At 36.2% G+C, this 17094-nt stretch overlaps 1 protein-coding gene across 21 annotated transcripts in view; it reads right to left on the minus strand.

Moving 5' to 3' along the window:
• NRXN1 (neurexin 1) overlaps positions 1 to 17094 on the minus strand; it is a 1221129-nt gene that overhangs the window by 140585 nt on the left and 1063450 nt on the right. For 11 of the 21 annotated variants that reach the window (XM_061432330.1, XM_061432331.1, XM_061432328.1 and 8 more), the window contains one exon: positions 14523 to 14842. In XM_061432330.1, the coding sequence (XP_061288314.1) occupies positions 14523 to 14842 (320 nt within the window). Of the gene's footprint in view, positions 1 to 14522; positions 14843 to 16219; positions 16310 to 17094 lie in introns of all 21 variants that reach the window. The other 10 variants (XM_061432342.1, XM_061432326.1, XM_061432324.1 and 7 more) reach the window with 1 other exon arrangement.

Genomic DNA, 17094 nt, shown 5'->3' on the forward strand with positions numbered 1-17094 from the left:
TTTCATAAACAGGTCAGTTTTCATTCCAATTCCAAAGAAAGGCAATGCCAAAGAATGTTTAAACTACAACACGATTGCACTCATCTCATGCGCTAGCAAAGTAATGCTCAAAATTCTCCAAGTCAGGCTTCAACAGTACGTGAATCATGAAAAGGTAGAGGAAATTTTAGAAAAGGTAGAGGAAACAGAGATCAAATCGCCCACATCCATTGGATCAAAGAAAAAGCAAGAGAGTTCCAGAAAAACATTTACTTCTGCTTTATTGATTATGCCAAAGCCTTTGACCGTGTAGATCACAATAAACTGCGGAGAATTCAGAAAGAGATGGGAATACCAGACCACTGTACCTGCCTCCTTAGAAATCTGTATGCAGGTCAAGAAGCAACAGTTAGAACCGAACAAGGAACAACAGACTTGTTTCAAATTGGGAAAGGAGTACATCAAGGCTGTATATTTTCACCCTGCTTATTTAACTTATATACAGAGTGAAGTGAAGTCACTCAGTCGTGTCCGACTCTTTTCAACCCCATGGACTGTAACCTACCAGGCTCCTCCATCCATGGGATTTTCCAGGCAAGAATCCTGGAGTGGGTTGCCATTTCCTTCCCCAGGAGATCTTCCCCATCCAGGGATCGAACCCAGGTCTCCTGCATTGTAGACAGACGCTTTACCATCTAAGCCACCAGGGAAGCCACATATATATGCAGAGTACATCATATGAAATGCTGGCTGGCTGAAGCACAAGCTGGAATCAAGATTTCCAGGAGAAATATCAATAACCTCAGATATGCAGATGACACCACCCTTACAACAGAAGGTGAAGAAGAACTAACAAGCCTTTTGATGAAAGTGAAAGAATAGTAAAAAATCTGGCTTAAAACTCAACATTCAAAAAACTAAGATCATGGCATCCAGTCCCACCACTCCATGGCAAACAGATGCAGAAACAATGGAAACAGTGTTTTCTTGGGCTCCAAAATCACTGCAGATGGTGACTGCAGTCATGAAATTAAAAGATGCTTGCTCCTTGGAAGAACAGCTATGACCAATCTAGATAGCATATTAAAAAGCAGAGATGTTACTTTGCCAACAAAGGTCTATCTAGTCAAAGCTATGGTTTTTCCAGTAGTCATATATGGATGTGAGAGTTGGACTATAAAGAAAGCTGAGTGCTGAAGAATTGATGCTTTTGAACTGTGGTGTTGGAGAAGACTCTTGAGAGTCCCTTGGACAGCAAGCAGATCCAACCAGTCCATCTTAAAGGAAATCAGTCCTGAATATCCATTGGAAGGACTGATGCTGAAGCTGAAACTCCAATACTTTGGCCACCTGACGTGAAGAACTGACTCACTGGAAGAGACCGTGTTGCTGGGAAAGATTTAAGTCAGGAGGAGAAGGGAATGACAGTGCATGAGATGGTTGGATGGCATCACCGACTTGCTGGGTATGAATATGAGCAAGCTCCAGGTGTTGATGATGGACAGGGAAGCCTGCAGGTGAGCTGTAGTCTGTGGGGTCACAAGGAGTCGGACACAACTGAGCAACTAAACTAAACTGATACATACATCATCTTCTAAATCATATGACTTGTTTTCATGTGCATGTTTTACTGTAATAAAAATAATTTAACAACTATTTCCACTTTTTTGGCATATATATGTAATACAACAAAATCTAAAAGTAAATTTTGCCAGAATCCTGCTATTAGCTTCAGAACCAGTGTAAAAGAGTAGGTTATAATTAATGTTATTACTTGCAATTTGAGGTATCACCCATTTAAGTATACTATATTTTCAAATAACCCACACAGCAAGACTAACTCCTTCGACATATCCTAGGTTTTGTCTAGATTTGTCTGTCATCAGGAATTCACTCTACTCCCCAAACTTCACTTAAGTCTTTGTGTTCAATTAGTGTTATGCCAGCATGCTCCTCTAATCTCTTTTAATTTGCTAGTTCTTTGTACTTGGTTCTCACTTGAAATTGTCAATTAAAATATCACAGTTAACCCCAAAATGATAAGACACTCCTCAACCCCTGAAAAAGCATGCTATACCCACTGATCTGTAACCTGTCAGCAAAAACTATACTGCTTTGTACCCCTGTCCTTTCCACCTTACTGACAGACCTTCCTTCCTGAACTTAGGCGAAAGTCAGTAAGACAAACTGAAATGAGAATTTGCCTTCTGTATGTCCTATTCACAACTTTCTCTTAAAAACAACAATATTCTTTGTTTTAAAACTGTGTATTAACTCTCCATGTGAAGGAATAACTGTTTTCCCCTTCTTATATGTACCATTTTCATTCTCTGCAACTATTGATCAATCCAGGAAAATTCAACACTAGGCAACACTCATTATTTACCTCAGCATTGGGATATGCGCTTGATGTGTTCATAATTTATCTATGCAAGAACTAATTCCTTAGTGGCCACTATGCACCAAGCACCTTAGGTGCTGAGCCTGCTTAGGGGAATAGGGCATAGGTTTTGACTTTCAGGGGCTTGTCAAAAAGAAATGGAAGTAAAAGTTATAGGCTCTGATAGATAAAGAACTATCTGTTATCTACTTATCTGAATGTCTATTTATCTATTTCTCCAAAGTGCTATAATACAAGAAATGCATTCTGCTTGGGGATTTGGGGGAACGTTTTGAGTGAAATGTAAGGTCTAAAATCATCTCATACCAGTAACATGAGCAAAGTGAGATGGCTAGATAGCATCACTGACTCAATGGACATGTGTTTGAGCAAACTCCGGGAGATGGTGAGGGACAGGGAGGTGTGGTGTGCTTTAGTCCATAGGGTCTCAAAGAGTCTAACGTGTCTGAGTGACTGAACAACAGCAAAGAACTTTATAAATGTAGTCAATTACTATTAATAAGACCACAGGCACAAGGGTAGCATAGGATAAAAAGAAGAAACGAGGACCACTGATGGCAGAGAGGAGAACATTGAAGAGACTGAAAATCGGAAGTTGCATTTTGTTTACTATTGCTAGCATATCGATGATAAATTTCAAATTTCAAATTTGGTGCTTCACACATGTTTTTTTCCCCCTCTTCTGAATCAACTTTCCAAATAATATGGAATGCAAAGTCATACTGAGAAGAATATATAAGACAATGAGGTGATTAAATAAAACACAGACAACTTCAGGTACAAATATAAGTATACGTCTATCTAAAACTATAATGAAAACTCTTACTTTGGACAGTGGAAAGCCTTCACTTCATAACAGAATAAGTGGGTCATCTGGCTGCCTCATGGTGTCTTATATTTCATTTATTGTTATGAGTTGCCATATTGGCTTTCTCTAGAATTATCACTAATGGTCACTTAATGCTGTGCATGGGAAATTCAGGTGTAGGTATAGGAAATTCACCACAAAATGTGAAAGAATCTTGATGAATCTTTTTTGCTTCTAAAATACAGGCATTAGAACCAGAGAACCTCCATTTAATGTAATGTGAATACTATTTTCTTTTGAAAGAAATTAGTATTCCCTTTGGACCCATGGACACAAGTACTTACAGTATAATCTAGCTGTATACAAAGCCTTTTGATATATATTCAGGGATAGTTACTGTAGAGGAAAGCTAAGAGATATAGGAAATATGAAAACAAGCCTCCCTTAAATGTTCTAGGGCCACGGTTCTCCTGCTGAATTTTTATTACTGGGATATATTTAGTGGGCTTCCCTGGTGGCTCAGATGGTAAAGAGTCTGCCTGTAATGTGGGGGACCTGGGTTTGATTCCTGGGTTGGGAAGATCCCTTGGAGAAGTAAATGGCAACCCACTTCAATAGTCTTGCCTGGAAAATCCCATGGACTGAGGAGCCTGGCAGGCAAAGAGCTGGACATGACTGAATGACTTTTTCACACACACACACACACACACACACACACACACACATTTAGTGAAGATCTTGTAAGAGCTGGCTTAACATGGTACAGCAGATAGAAACTCCTCACGTGGTTGTTGTCACTGTTCAGTTGTCCAGTTGGGTCCAACTCTTTGTGACTTCATGAACTGTAGCACACCAGGCCTCCCTGTCCTTCACCATCTCCCGAAGTTTGCCCAAGTTCATGTCCAAGAATAAACATCAACACCTTAGGAATCAGAGAATTTTAGGATGGGAATGGGGAAATTTAATTCAGATGACCCTTACATCTACTACCTTGGGGAAGAATCCCAGAGAAGAAATGGCATAGTTCTCATAATCAAGAAAAGAATCCAAAATGCAGTACTTGGGTGCAACCTCAAAAATGACCTCATGTGGTCAGCTCACCAGTATTCTGGGGAATCTATAATTAAATTTATTTTTATGCAGCCTGTGGACAGAGTTGATCAAATTCAGGCCCACTTCTCTTATTTGGGATTTGAGTCATCTTGTTTGAATCTGTAATGCTTAGAATAGGGTCTAGCACACAAAAGGAAGAAAGGAAAAAAGCGATAAACAGAGAGAAGAAAGAAGAGAGTGGAAGAATGGGAACAAGGGAAAAATGACCATATACTTTGTGCCAGACGCTATGCTAAGATGTTTGCTCATGTACATCAAGCTGACACAAAGAACCTATCATCACAGTAAGAATGATTTTAAAGTTCCCTTTATCACTGGTTCATAATTCACTCCATGTAACAGTCCAACATTGAGTTCAAGCAGTATCCGCAGTTCCTCAACCACGTGGTATTTATTCTGTGGAAAGACAGAGGTGATTCTGCTCACCCACACCCCTCTCAGGGAAGTCTCCAGGTCCCTTAACTAGGAAAATCAATCTTAAAAGAGGACAAAAGGAGTCTGCGTCACCAGCTTTCCTATCAAACCTACAGACTGGAATGATAATATTTATTTTAGAAGTTTTCCACAGAGTGTGGGTAATTTCAGATCCAGGGTAATGTCTAGCACATTGCCAACACTCAGGACATGTGAATTAATAAAAATGTGTTACTTCAAAACACTTGCTGTTTAAAAAAAAAAGACTAAAATATCTTCCACCCTTTCACTTTGTTTCAGAGTTTCGGTTTGTCAGTGATACTGTTAATAATATGCTGTTCATCTGTTATGTACAGAAGCTTTGTTCTTGTTGACTTGGTTGTTGTTCCTGTTGTTCAGTCGCTCAGTTGTGTCCAACTCCTTGCTATCCTATGTAATGCGGAATGCCAGGCTTCCCTGTACTTCACTATCTCCTGGAGTTTGCTCAAGCTCATGTCCATTGAGTCAGTGATGCCTGGTGAATATTGCATTTTATAATTAATGCACGGTTTCTCCACACATCCGAGAAGTAGCTGGTTCCTGTCATACAGGTCTGTATCTCTAGGTACCACACCTTTATCCTCAAGAATACAATACTTTGCAAATATTTTATATATTATGTACACAAAAGATATTTACTAATTCATAATTTTAACTAAGAGTACTGCAGCTTTACAGGCAACATACATTATGGTTAAATATATTAGGTTGGCCAAAAAGTTCATTTGGCCAACATCTTACAGAAAAACTTGGATGAAGATTTGGCTAACCCCATAAACAACTTAATAAAAACAAATATACACTGCTATTTTTGTTTTGATTATCATTTCTATGCTAACTGAAGAAACTATTGGTTAACACTTGTGTTATTTGTCTGCTTGAGATTCTACATAAAAAGAATAGCCATGATGAGAAGACAGTGTTTCATGAGTGCTAAAAAAGGCAGATGAATTAGCTATATCGCCTCTTAAAGTTCATATCACATGATACTACATATTTTTTGTTGTTGTTGGAGAACTTTTCAGTGATGTTAACTGATAAGAAAACTTAATATAGGCACTAAATAATGAAAATTGAAGAACTCATGTAGTACCCAAGAAAATCTATAGATTCAATGCAATCCCTGTCATATTACCAATGGTATTTTTCACAGAATTGGAACAAAATTTTTTAAAATTTGTATGGAAACACAAAAAAACCTGAATAGCCAAAATAACCTTGAGAAAGAATGGATCTGGATAAATCATGTGCTCTGACCCCACTCCAGAACTCTTGCCTGGAAAATCCCATGGACGGAGGAGGCTGGTAGGCTGCAGTCCATGAGGTCACTGAGGGTCGGACACGACTGAGGGACTTCCCTTTCACTTTTCACTTTCATGTGTTGGAGAAGGAAATGGCATCCCACTCCAGTGTTCTTGCCTGGAGAATCCCAGGGACGGGGGAGCCTGGTGGGCTGCCGTCTATGGGGTCGCACAGAGTCGGACACGACTGAAGCGACTTAGCAGCAAGCACAGTAATCAAACCAGTATGGAAGTGGCACAAAAAAGGGGTACATAGACCAGATACTATAAAACTCCTATGAGAAAACTTAGGCAGAATGCTCTTTGATATTAACTCACAGCAATACTTGTTTTGGCTCCATCTCCTAGAGTAATGGATATAGAAACAAAAATAAAGAAATGGGACCTAATTAAACTTAAAAGCTTTTGCACAGCAAAGAAAACTATAAACAAAATGAGAAGACAACAGAACAGGAGAAAGTATTTGCAAATGATGTGACCAATAAGGGATTAATTTCCAAAATATAAAAACAGCGGATGCAGCTCCATAAACAAACAACAACAACAACAAAAAACAATCAAAACATGGCAGAAGATCTGAATAGACTTTTCTCCAAAGAAGACATACAGATGGCCAACAGGCACATAAAAAGATGTTCAACATCACTAATTATTAGAGAAACGCAAATCAACTATAGTGAGATACCACCTCACACTGGTCAAAATAGCCATCATTAAAAAAATCTATAAATAACAAATCCTGGAGAGGGTACAGAGAAGAGGGAACCCTTGTATACTGCTGGTGGGAATGTAAATTTTTGTAGTCACTATGGAAAACAGTATGGAAGTTCTTTAAAAAGCTAACAATATAGTACCATATGACACAACAATTTCCCACTCGTGGCCATATATCCATAAACATGAAAACACTAATTTGAAAAGATAACATGTACCCAATGTCCATAGCGACACTATTTACAATAGCCAAGACATGGACACAACGTAAAATGTCCATTGACACATGAATGGACAAAGAAGATGTGGTACACAGATATACAATGGAATATTACTCAGTCACTAAAAAAGAATGAAATAATGCCATTTTCAACAAAATGGGTGGACCTAGAGATTATCATCATAAGTGATGTAAGTCAGACAGAGAGAGGCAAATATCCCATATCATTTATATGTGGACTCTGTTTTTAAAAGGATTAGCTTATTTACAAAGCAGAAATAGATTTACAAACAGAAACAAATTTATGGTTACCAAAGTGGAAATGCAGGGGGAAGGATAAACAAAAGTTTTGGATTAACAGATATAGGCAACTATATATAAAATAGATAGACAAACAATGAGGCCCTACTGGATAGCACTATATAGGAAATATATAGGAAACTATATATATATATATATATATATATAGGAAACTATATTCAATTATCTTGTAACAACCCATAATGGAAAAGATTCTGCAAACGTATACTGTACATCAATTCTACTTCCACAAGATATTATTAGAGAGATTTAAGTTTAATCTTGATATCAGTTTATTAAACTAAACCTACTGTTTTATATATATTATCAAAGAAAAAAGCATTGCTAACATACATGCATGCATACACAATTTTCTTATTCCAGATGACTTGCCTCCTCCCCTTCCTTAACAAAATACTTATTACATGTAAAAGAGGAATAAGTCAACAGATATAACATAAACATACTTATGTACTTGAAAGCCAGATTATTATGGTACCCAGAATTCATAGTATTGACTAAAATAAAGACAAGAAGATAAGGTTATTTTATTGCTACTTTAAATTTAACTCATTTCTTAATAAAAGGGGAAGGAAATGGCAACCCACTCAGTATTCTTGCCTGGAAAATCCCATGGGTGGAGGAACCTGGTAGGTTACAGTCCATGGGGTCGCAAAGAGTCAGACACGACTGAGCGACTTCACACCTGACACCTGACTTAATAAAAAGTAATTCCTTTGTCCTCAACTGAGACTTGAAATATCAGGAACGGTGACAATCTCACCAGTCCTTTCTGAGAAAATGTTCACTGAATTTACTGTCACATACTCATTAGATACAGGGTCTTAAATCATTCCATTTCTCCCAAATGGTATCAATTATATCAAGAATCATAAACCCAATTTAGTCTAATGCACAGCTGGAAGTACTTGATGTTTTTCATATCCATGTTGAAAAAAGAGTATAACATGAATTTTTAAGCTCCTTAATCAAGACATGTTATTGAGGACAATTACAGAAGTCATATTTTCAATATTCAGCACCATATATGAATGAATTTCTGTCTGAGAACAGCTGGGAAACAGGTATCGGAAATTTCTGGGCTTCTCAGTCAATAGTAATTTCTGTTGCTAGTGGTGTTGCTAGTGGTGGTGGTTGGAGGTTGAGTAAAACAGTGCCGGGTATGGGGATCAGTGGACAGTTCACTTTGCAGTATATTTAGTGTTCTCGGTCCCCTCCCACTAAATGCTAGTGACAACACTCCCCCTGAATCACTTCCTGCCTCCCACTGCTTTTCAACATACTTGTAGGGGAATGGTGCTGCCTCCCTGTGGAAAACACATTCAACAGAGAATTCAGCTCAGTTGCGTGCATGCGTGTGTGCATGCTAAGTGGCTTCAGTCGTGTCCCACGACTCTTTGCGACCTATGGACCCTAGCCCACCAGGCTCCTCTATCCTTGGGATTTTCCAGGCAAGAATACTGGAGTGGGTTGCCATGCCCTCCTCCGGGGAATCTTCTGGATCCAGGGATCTAACCAGCATCTCTTACGTCTCTTGCATTGGCAGGCGGGTTCTTCACCACTCGTGCCACTTGGGAAGCCCCTTCAGCTCAGTATGTGCTCAGTATATGCAATTGACGCTTTGATTCAGAAACAGCAATTCAGAGCTATTGTTTGCAAGGGCGAAGAAAATATTTTAAAGGTAAGAAAGATGCTTTAATTCATACAGTGTACTTAAAGAATGCTTTTCAAACATAATTATTATTTGTATAAAGGTTACATGTGTCAGGCATTATTTTTTACTTCTCTTCATTTTAGGGTGAACCATAATGAAAAAAAAATTTTTTTTGGACAATGAAAAATTGTCAAATAGCAGTGACTGTATATAGTTCTCATATGATAGTGACTATTTAATTCTCACAATAAGTTTATGACACCATCATCCCCATTTTATAGATGGGAAGCAGAGATACTGAGAGGCTAACTTGCCTAAGGAACACAGCCAGTATACAGGGAAAGTAAGACTAAGATTTAAGCAAGCATTCAGGCTTCTGGAGTCACTGCCCTTGACCCTTGCACAATACTACACCCTTAACAGCCTTGTCAGTGCTGCCTCTTCAAATAGTCGGCTCTCAGAAGGCAGAAGCAGACTGGGAGAGATTGGGAAGAGTATGAAGGATGGAAATAGGTAGGTGAACAATGGAAAGGGCTTTGCAGGCAGAGCAGAGAGAGGTGTGAAATAGCATGACCTCTGGAGGTTTCTATTAGTAGTTCAACAGATCAGAGGAAATGGGTGTGGATAAGAGTAGAGATAAAACTTCCTAGTGAGGCAGATAGGAGTCTAGCTGTGAAGGATGGACCCTGATGATCATTCGGGAATCTGCTCTTTATCTTAAATACTTGGATGTATTAAGGCTCATATCTGCATTTTCAAAAAGAGAAGCCTGATCCCTACCTAGGTAGAGATCACACTGAACTAGTTAAGAATACGTGAAGGCAGAAGTGATGAGATTCTGAACAGAGGCCAGGCTCAAGGGCAGAGGACCAGCTCACCTCAACATACTCTGAAAAGAAGCTGGCTGCATAGCCTTGAGGAAGTTATTTAGTTTCTTTGGGCCTTAAATTTCTCAATAAACTCTTTAAAATGTATATATCCTAGAAGTTTTGTTTACCAGTAATGAGGGGGAAAACACCTTCTAAATAGCAGTGCTTCTTTACATTTAAAATTACAATGAATCATACTTTTCTTACTCGGCACCATTAGTTTCAGAAGAACGAGCCTTTGTATACATTTTCAAATCTACACCCAAGTGTTTTTCTTTTCACTATGCACTAAAATTTGCAGTTAAAATGTACAGTAATTTAAGTAAATTCAGCAGAATGATTAGACTAGGGAAAATAAAATTAATTATTCATGTCACCAGTATTTTAAAATGCAGAGTGGTTATCAGGAACACACATAATTATAAGTAATGCAGTTATTTTTTAATAATGAAGCCACAGCTAAGGTTAATTAATATTTTTAATAAAAAATAAAATTTTGCTCTTTGGAGTTACAAAATGTTTTTTGTTAGCTTTAGATATTTTTCATGGAAATATGTGTGCACTCTGCTTACATTTTTCAAACAAATAGCATTAATTTTTTATGAGTATCTCCAAAGCTGCCAGGAAGCAATAGCAGTGTCCAACACATTCAAACACTTTTTTTGTTTGTACACTAATTGGGATTATTTTTGGAACATTCTACAGGAATCAAATACCAATGAGTTCAGTAGGAAGTGAATACACATGTCCTGACAACCTACCAATGGTTTAAAATCCTCAATAGTACCTTTTCTTGAGTAGGTTTGCTACCTCTATTCTGAATAAAGTCTAACTGGAACCACTAAATTGTTGCAGTACATTTCGCTCATACTTACTGATTCTGCTCCAGTCTACAATTTAATTTCTTTCTAAGAGTTGCAAACTATAGTCCCTCCAGTCAAAAACCAGAATCTCTCAAAGCCTTATTTCTCTCCTTTTTTAAGGTTTTTGAAATGAGATGAAAAGAAGATGAAAAACACTATGGATTCTTGAGATCAGGTAAGGAGACCAGAGTCAGTTTCTACTCTGAGTGTAAAAGACAGGGCCTCTCTATTATTCTTATGAAGAATGATTTTCTTGCAAAGATAGATTTTAAATATGTTGTCAAAGTAGAGCATAATACAATTTGTGAACTAAACTGGGATGCTTTTGAGAGTCAAAAAAGGATTCTATTAATAATTACATTGATATACCACTGGGTACATGGGGCTTCCCTGCTGGCTCAGTGGTAAAGAATTCACCTGCCAAGCAGGAGACATGGGTTTGATCCATGGGTCAGGAAGATTCCTGGTGAAGGAAATGGCAACCCACTCCAGTATTCTTGCCTGGGAAATTCCATGGACAGAGGAGCCTGGCAGGCTACAGTCCATGGGGTTTCAAAAGAGTAAGAAATGACTTGGTGACTAAACAAGAACAACACAGTTCAAGAGGTTCCTAAACCCACTTATTTTAGAGAGATAGCAAGCAAGGCCAGAGTGCAGCGAGGTTAACCATCTTGTCCAAGATACTCACAAAGATAGGAGGTTGTATTGAAACTGGAAACCTGTTGCTGTGATCTTTCTATTATACCATACCTTCTCTAACCAAAAGGCAATACCATGGATCCATATTGTCTACAGTATGTAATTAACTTTTAATATATTCTTAATGGAAAGAATACAACATTGCAAAATGTGATACAAAGCATAGACCAAAAGAAATGTCAAAATATTGATCTCAAAATAAACAATTTCCTTTCTTTACAAACTGGCAACCAAAGGGAATGAATATTGTCCTTTGCATGTTAACTTGCTTTAACTCATTTACATAAAGCTACATATACATCAAGGGCTTGGCTGGTGACTCAAGACAGTAAAGGTTCCGCCTATAATGCAGGAGACCCCGGTTTCATCCCCTGGGTCTGGAAGGTTCCCTAGAGAAGAGAATGACTACCCATACTCCAGTATTCTTGCCTGGATAATTCCATGGACAGCAGAGCCTGGCGGGCTACAGTCCATGAAGTTGCAAAGAGCTGGACATGACTAAGCAACTAACACTTTTTTCACATATACATCATAGATTGCCATATTATTCAGAAGAGCAGGGAACACTTAGCCATCAAAGATCTTGTGTAACACTTTTGCCTCCAAACCCAAGAAGGAAGATCTCAGCATCCTGAAGAACTTTATACTGTCAAAAGTTTGCGAAGATTCACTTTCTGGGATTATCTTTATAGAAAGTTTCTCTTTGTTAGGATGAGTGGGTCTTATGGAAACATTTAGATACTAAATATCATAAACAAAATAACTTTTTGTGAATTTTATATAATCCATATTAAAAAGTACTACTAATATTGTTATAGTCATATTTTTAAAAATTATTTAATCAGAAGGGTTGGTAAATGGATCCATTACTTCATGACATAGATCATGTCTTTCTAAAGTAAATATCAGTCTTAAAATTGATCACTATCAAGAGAAGAAAAACTTTTTTTTTTCTTTTTAAAGCATATTCACTTTTAAATAGGAATGTAAACAGAATCTTATGGGATGACATTTTGTGAATTCTCTTTTATATTCTTTGACTCTGTGAAAACTGAAAAATACATTTCTCCCCACTACTTGCCTTGCAGAATGGCTGAAAAAACCTCATCTCATCTATCTGAAATGAATCCAATTTAATTCTGCTTGACCAAAAATCTGTTTCTATAGTTCTAAAACATGCAATCACCCTTCGGTACATAGGCATTGTAACTTAAGTGGCTCTGTGTTATCACTGAGGAAAATACACGTTGATTGAGAAAACAGTCCAGTATGGCTTTTGAAAACTAAATGACCCTCCCTGGCATACAACTGAGTAAGACAGTTGATAAAAGCAGGCAGTTATAGCCATTATGGAAGGAAGATGCCTCATCCAACCTGCAAAAATGGGTCAAAGGTTATAGTCTTAGACTGAGCATTACAAATCACTTTCCTATTGAAACTTCCAAGACTCATAATTCTAGCAAACACTTAAATTCTGTATATATCAATAATTTCTTTGTAGTTGGAGGGCAGTTAAAAATCAATTGTGAAGTAAAGGAAATTCACAATAAATTAGCCTGCTATTCAAAAATAAGCAATTTGATTTCTTCCCCAGTAGTCTCTCTTTCATACATTCACATTTTACTACCTGTAATCACAAACATATCCTTATGAGAGAATTTTAAAAGCTTTCAGTACAACTTTAAAACACTGTTGCCACAATTGAATATTTGTAGTATATTATTCTAAATTATTTAATTGCTATTATTGGTCTGTTGAAATCTGAAGATTTAAAATATCTATTTTTTAATCAACCTAGTAATCTTTTATTTAAGTCAATACCTCCTCAAATGAACCAAGTAATCACTAATTGATTAGATCATTTACTTCCATAAACCATTGCTATCTTTAAACGTTATAGCTTATAAAAAAAGAGAGTCTTTTCATTGGCAATTAATGGGCAGTTAACTATTTTCCTTTTACATTACTTAATATTATAAAATGCATAAATTTTAATTTCTTCATTTTTAGGTGTTTAACTTGTAAATGAAATAGCTATTTTACACATATTTTCTTAACAAACATAATTTCTTACTACATAGCAAGTACTAATAAATAAAGCATATTAAAATGAGGCTGATACTTCCTTATTGGGGGATATATCTGGTTTACCTAAGAACTTAAGCAGCTGCAATTTCATTAATGATGAAGCAAGACTTCTGAGGAAAAAAAATCTGCTTAATTAAAATTTTATTCACAAGAATATTTCCAATTCTAAATGTCCTAGAATATCCTCTTCTGAATTATTTACTTAAAGGAAAAAGTTTATCATTGTTCTGTGTTTTGCTTTCCTATATCAGATTTGCTTGAATAACCTGCTTATTGTTAAATAAGCCACACACAATAAACACAACAACAAATCATTAATGAAGTAATATCTTAATTGAATTGTATACTTCTTGTACATTGTGACATTTAAAATTTTTTTCCCCTAAAAATTTAGACATAAGATTGAAAAATAAGCTCAGTGAATATTTTGGGTGAGGGCAGTTAGCCACATAATGTACAAAATATGTTGGCCCAAGACAGTTTTTAAATACCATATTTTGGGTCTTTGTACTCAGATAAACTAATAGTGCATTTTTTCCTATCAACAGTAGAAGAGTAGACTTATCGTTCATGACAAGACCCACGTGCCTTCCAATTCAAAATTTTCAGACTTCAAAATACAAGTGCTGTAGGTAATTTCTTTTTTAAGATTTTCAGAACTTGCTTTTATTTAATTTTGATAAAGTTTTGAGCTTGAACAAGGTCTTGCAGATACTTCATTAATTTACTTGTTCATTTAACTTAAAAAGTGAAAACCGTGTATAATGCTCAGACAATCCCCTTAGCTTGGTCTAGACCAAGGTTACTGGATCAAGACCATCAACCTAGCCACACACAAACCAATACAAAGTTTACCAAAGTTCACAAGCCACAAACCAACATTTAATCTTCAAATTGAATCCATTATATTAAGCAAGTCTCAAAACAGCCATAATGATTGAGATCAGAAGTAATCCCATTCTAGAAAAGACACACATGCAGAAAAGTCCACTTTCATAGTCACAGATTCAAAATGAAGAAATGAAATCCAGGTACTCACCTGGCTAACGGGTTCTTTCGTAGGGGGCTTTCCTCTTCTGGCTGTGCTAGTAGCCAGGGTCGTGGTGGTCTCCATAATTGACGTGGACATCTCTGACTGCATGGCAGTGGCTGTCGACTCAGTTGTCATAGAGGAAGGCACTTCACCAACCAGTCTCACATTTCCCACTATGGCGATGTTGGCATCATTTTCGGCTGCCATATTCAGAACTTTCAAGCCATTGTAGTAAAGCCCAGAGAGCTGACCCTGGAAGGGCTGGCCCTGCTCTTTCCCGCCAATTATTATGGTTGCTTGGCTATTGAAGATTGTGAGCTGACGCCCTGTAAAAATAATATTACATACATGCAAAAATGTTGATTGTGAACTCTACATTCTATAAAGGATGATAAAACAGATCTTTCATGGGGTGGATAATGAGAGCAATAAACTATAAGAGAGGCATTTGACTCATAATTCATTGCTTATAAATGAGGTGTCCATGAAATGCATAATCACTGGCAAATACTTATAAATTCTCAACTTATTGTAAATGTAGTGCCTTTGCTAAAAGACCAATCAAAGATATATATTATAAATCAATTTTCAGTGGATCACTTTCTCTTTTACCTCAAGATCTCAAATCTAAATTGATAAATTAAAAATATGTAAGATATCTAACATTTCAAGTATTTGTCATTCTAAAATTACCACTGGCAGAAACTAGTCTATAGCAGCTGAAATCTAATTTAAATTTATTGTAAAAATTTCATAATTCACATAATGGTCACATGTATCCATATGCTTTTCTTTAGAAATGTTTATTTTTTTGAATGCAATAGTCCATTGTTATTTGAATTATTCTACTTTTCTGGCAAATACACTGAAAAGAAACACATGGTTTACACTGAGTGTGTCAGAGACAAAACAAAGAAACAAAAACTCCAAAAAGATTTTTCTGATTGGCTTTCAGCAAGTCTATTAAAACAAAACAAATGAAAAAAAACACATAGCTTCAGATGTAAAAAGCGGCTTCAGGAATGATACACAAACCGATGGAGAAATTATGGCACATTTCCATTAAACAGCAATCCTCAGCAACAGTACCAAAATCATCAAATTGAGTATCCATTTTTAGCAGATTGCTCTCTGTTCATAAAAAGCATGCACACAACTTTAAGTTCAGTTTTAATTAGGGCTTGTTCCCAAATGCTCTTAGAAGGTTGCAAACGTTAAAGGGACTTCATTTTGACTGGCAATCCATATTGCCCACTATTTAAGATGCCTAGAGTTTAAACCAAGAGTTTTGTTTGTTTGTTTGTTTGTTTTTCAGGACCATAATAAAGATATCAGAACTACATATATTTTAGTTAATAATTTAGAGGCTGGAACATGTAATATAATCTATGAATGATTTATCATTTTGGGTTAATGCTTGCTGTGAGTACCTTCATAGATTGAGTTAGTGGATTATATTTAACAGTCCCTTTAACCTTAAGTTAACAGGGTAAGATTATTAAACAGCTGGTACGTCTAAAAATGTATAGAAAGTATTATACAAGGAATGCAAATATTACTATCTACATTTTACTGTTTTAAATCTGTTTTTAATTTAGTTTTACGGAAAATTTATTTTTTATGTTTATTAGTGTTACAATGAAGTACTACTTGGTTATGTTCAAATTATTTTTTTATTTGAAGTTTTAATCAATGTTTTTTACCTTTGTCGAGTAGCCATTCATCAACTACTCGACCAAGTCGATATGGAATTCGCTGTCTAGCAATCGCCAGGCGCTCGTTATCATTGTTTCCTTTAAAGTTTAAAGAGACATTTCATTGGTTAAAATCTGTAAGGTCAAAGGTTAAAAGTTAATACTTAAAGCTTGAGCTATACAGTTGCCACATGATTTTTTGAAATTTGGAATTTTAAAAAGTTCTACCTAGAACATTTCATGTTTCAGACTTGTCATTCATTCATTTATTTTATTTTAGCAAACAAAATTATTCCTATGTTAATTGAAAATTAGAAATCTGCATTTGAGCTAGGTTATTAAAACTTATGTTATAGACAGACCCGAACAACCAATTTAAACAGCATATAATAGCTTTGCAAAAAAATGACCGTTGATCTCAGGGTTTTGTCTTTTTGATGTTTCTTATTAACTAGTTAAACATGTTCAGGTGAAACAGGTTTAAGTTTTCAAAATACATTCAATCTCTTATTCCAGATTAGTAATTTATGAACACCAAACTTAATACCATCTTTGGCACACTGAAGCATCTAAAATAGGCCTAGCATACTTTATGTCCTATTCAGAAAAGAGAAATTCTTATTCATCTCATTTAAGGAAACCACAAAGTCTGAATAGTTCTTACATATTCCACAGAAATTGGTTTATCAACCACTTGGACATCATAAGGGAATGCATCTTGCATCATCCAAATATGTTATGATAGGAAAAGGCTTTGACAAAAGTGACTTTATTTGAGTGTCCTTCAGTTTCATTTAAAGCTTGACATGCTGAGGTGTATAACTTTGAAAAAAATTATATACTCAAATATTTGCTTTTTATTAAACTATTCTAAAAAAGGCATG

Source organism: Bos javanicus, chromosome 11 (genome assembly GCF_032452875.1).
Source record: "Bos javanicus breed banteng chromosome 11, ARS-OSU_banteng_1.0, whole genome shotgun sequence".
Lineage (NCBI taxonomy): Eukaryota > Metazoa > Chordata > Mammalia > Artiodactyla > Bovidae > Bos > Bos javanicus.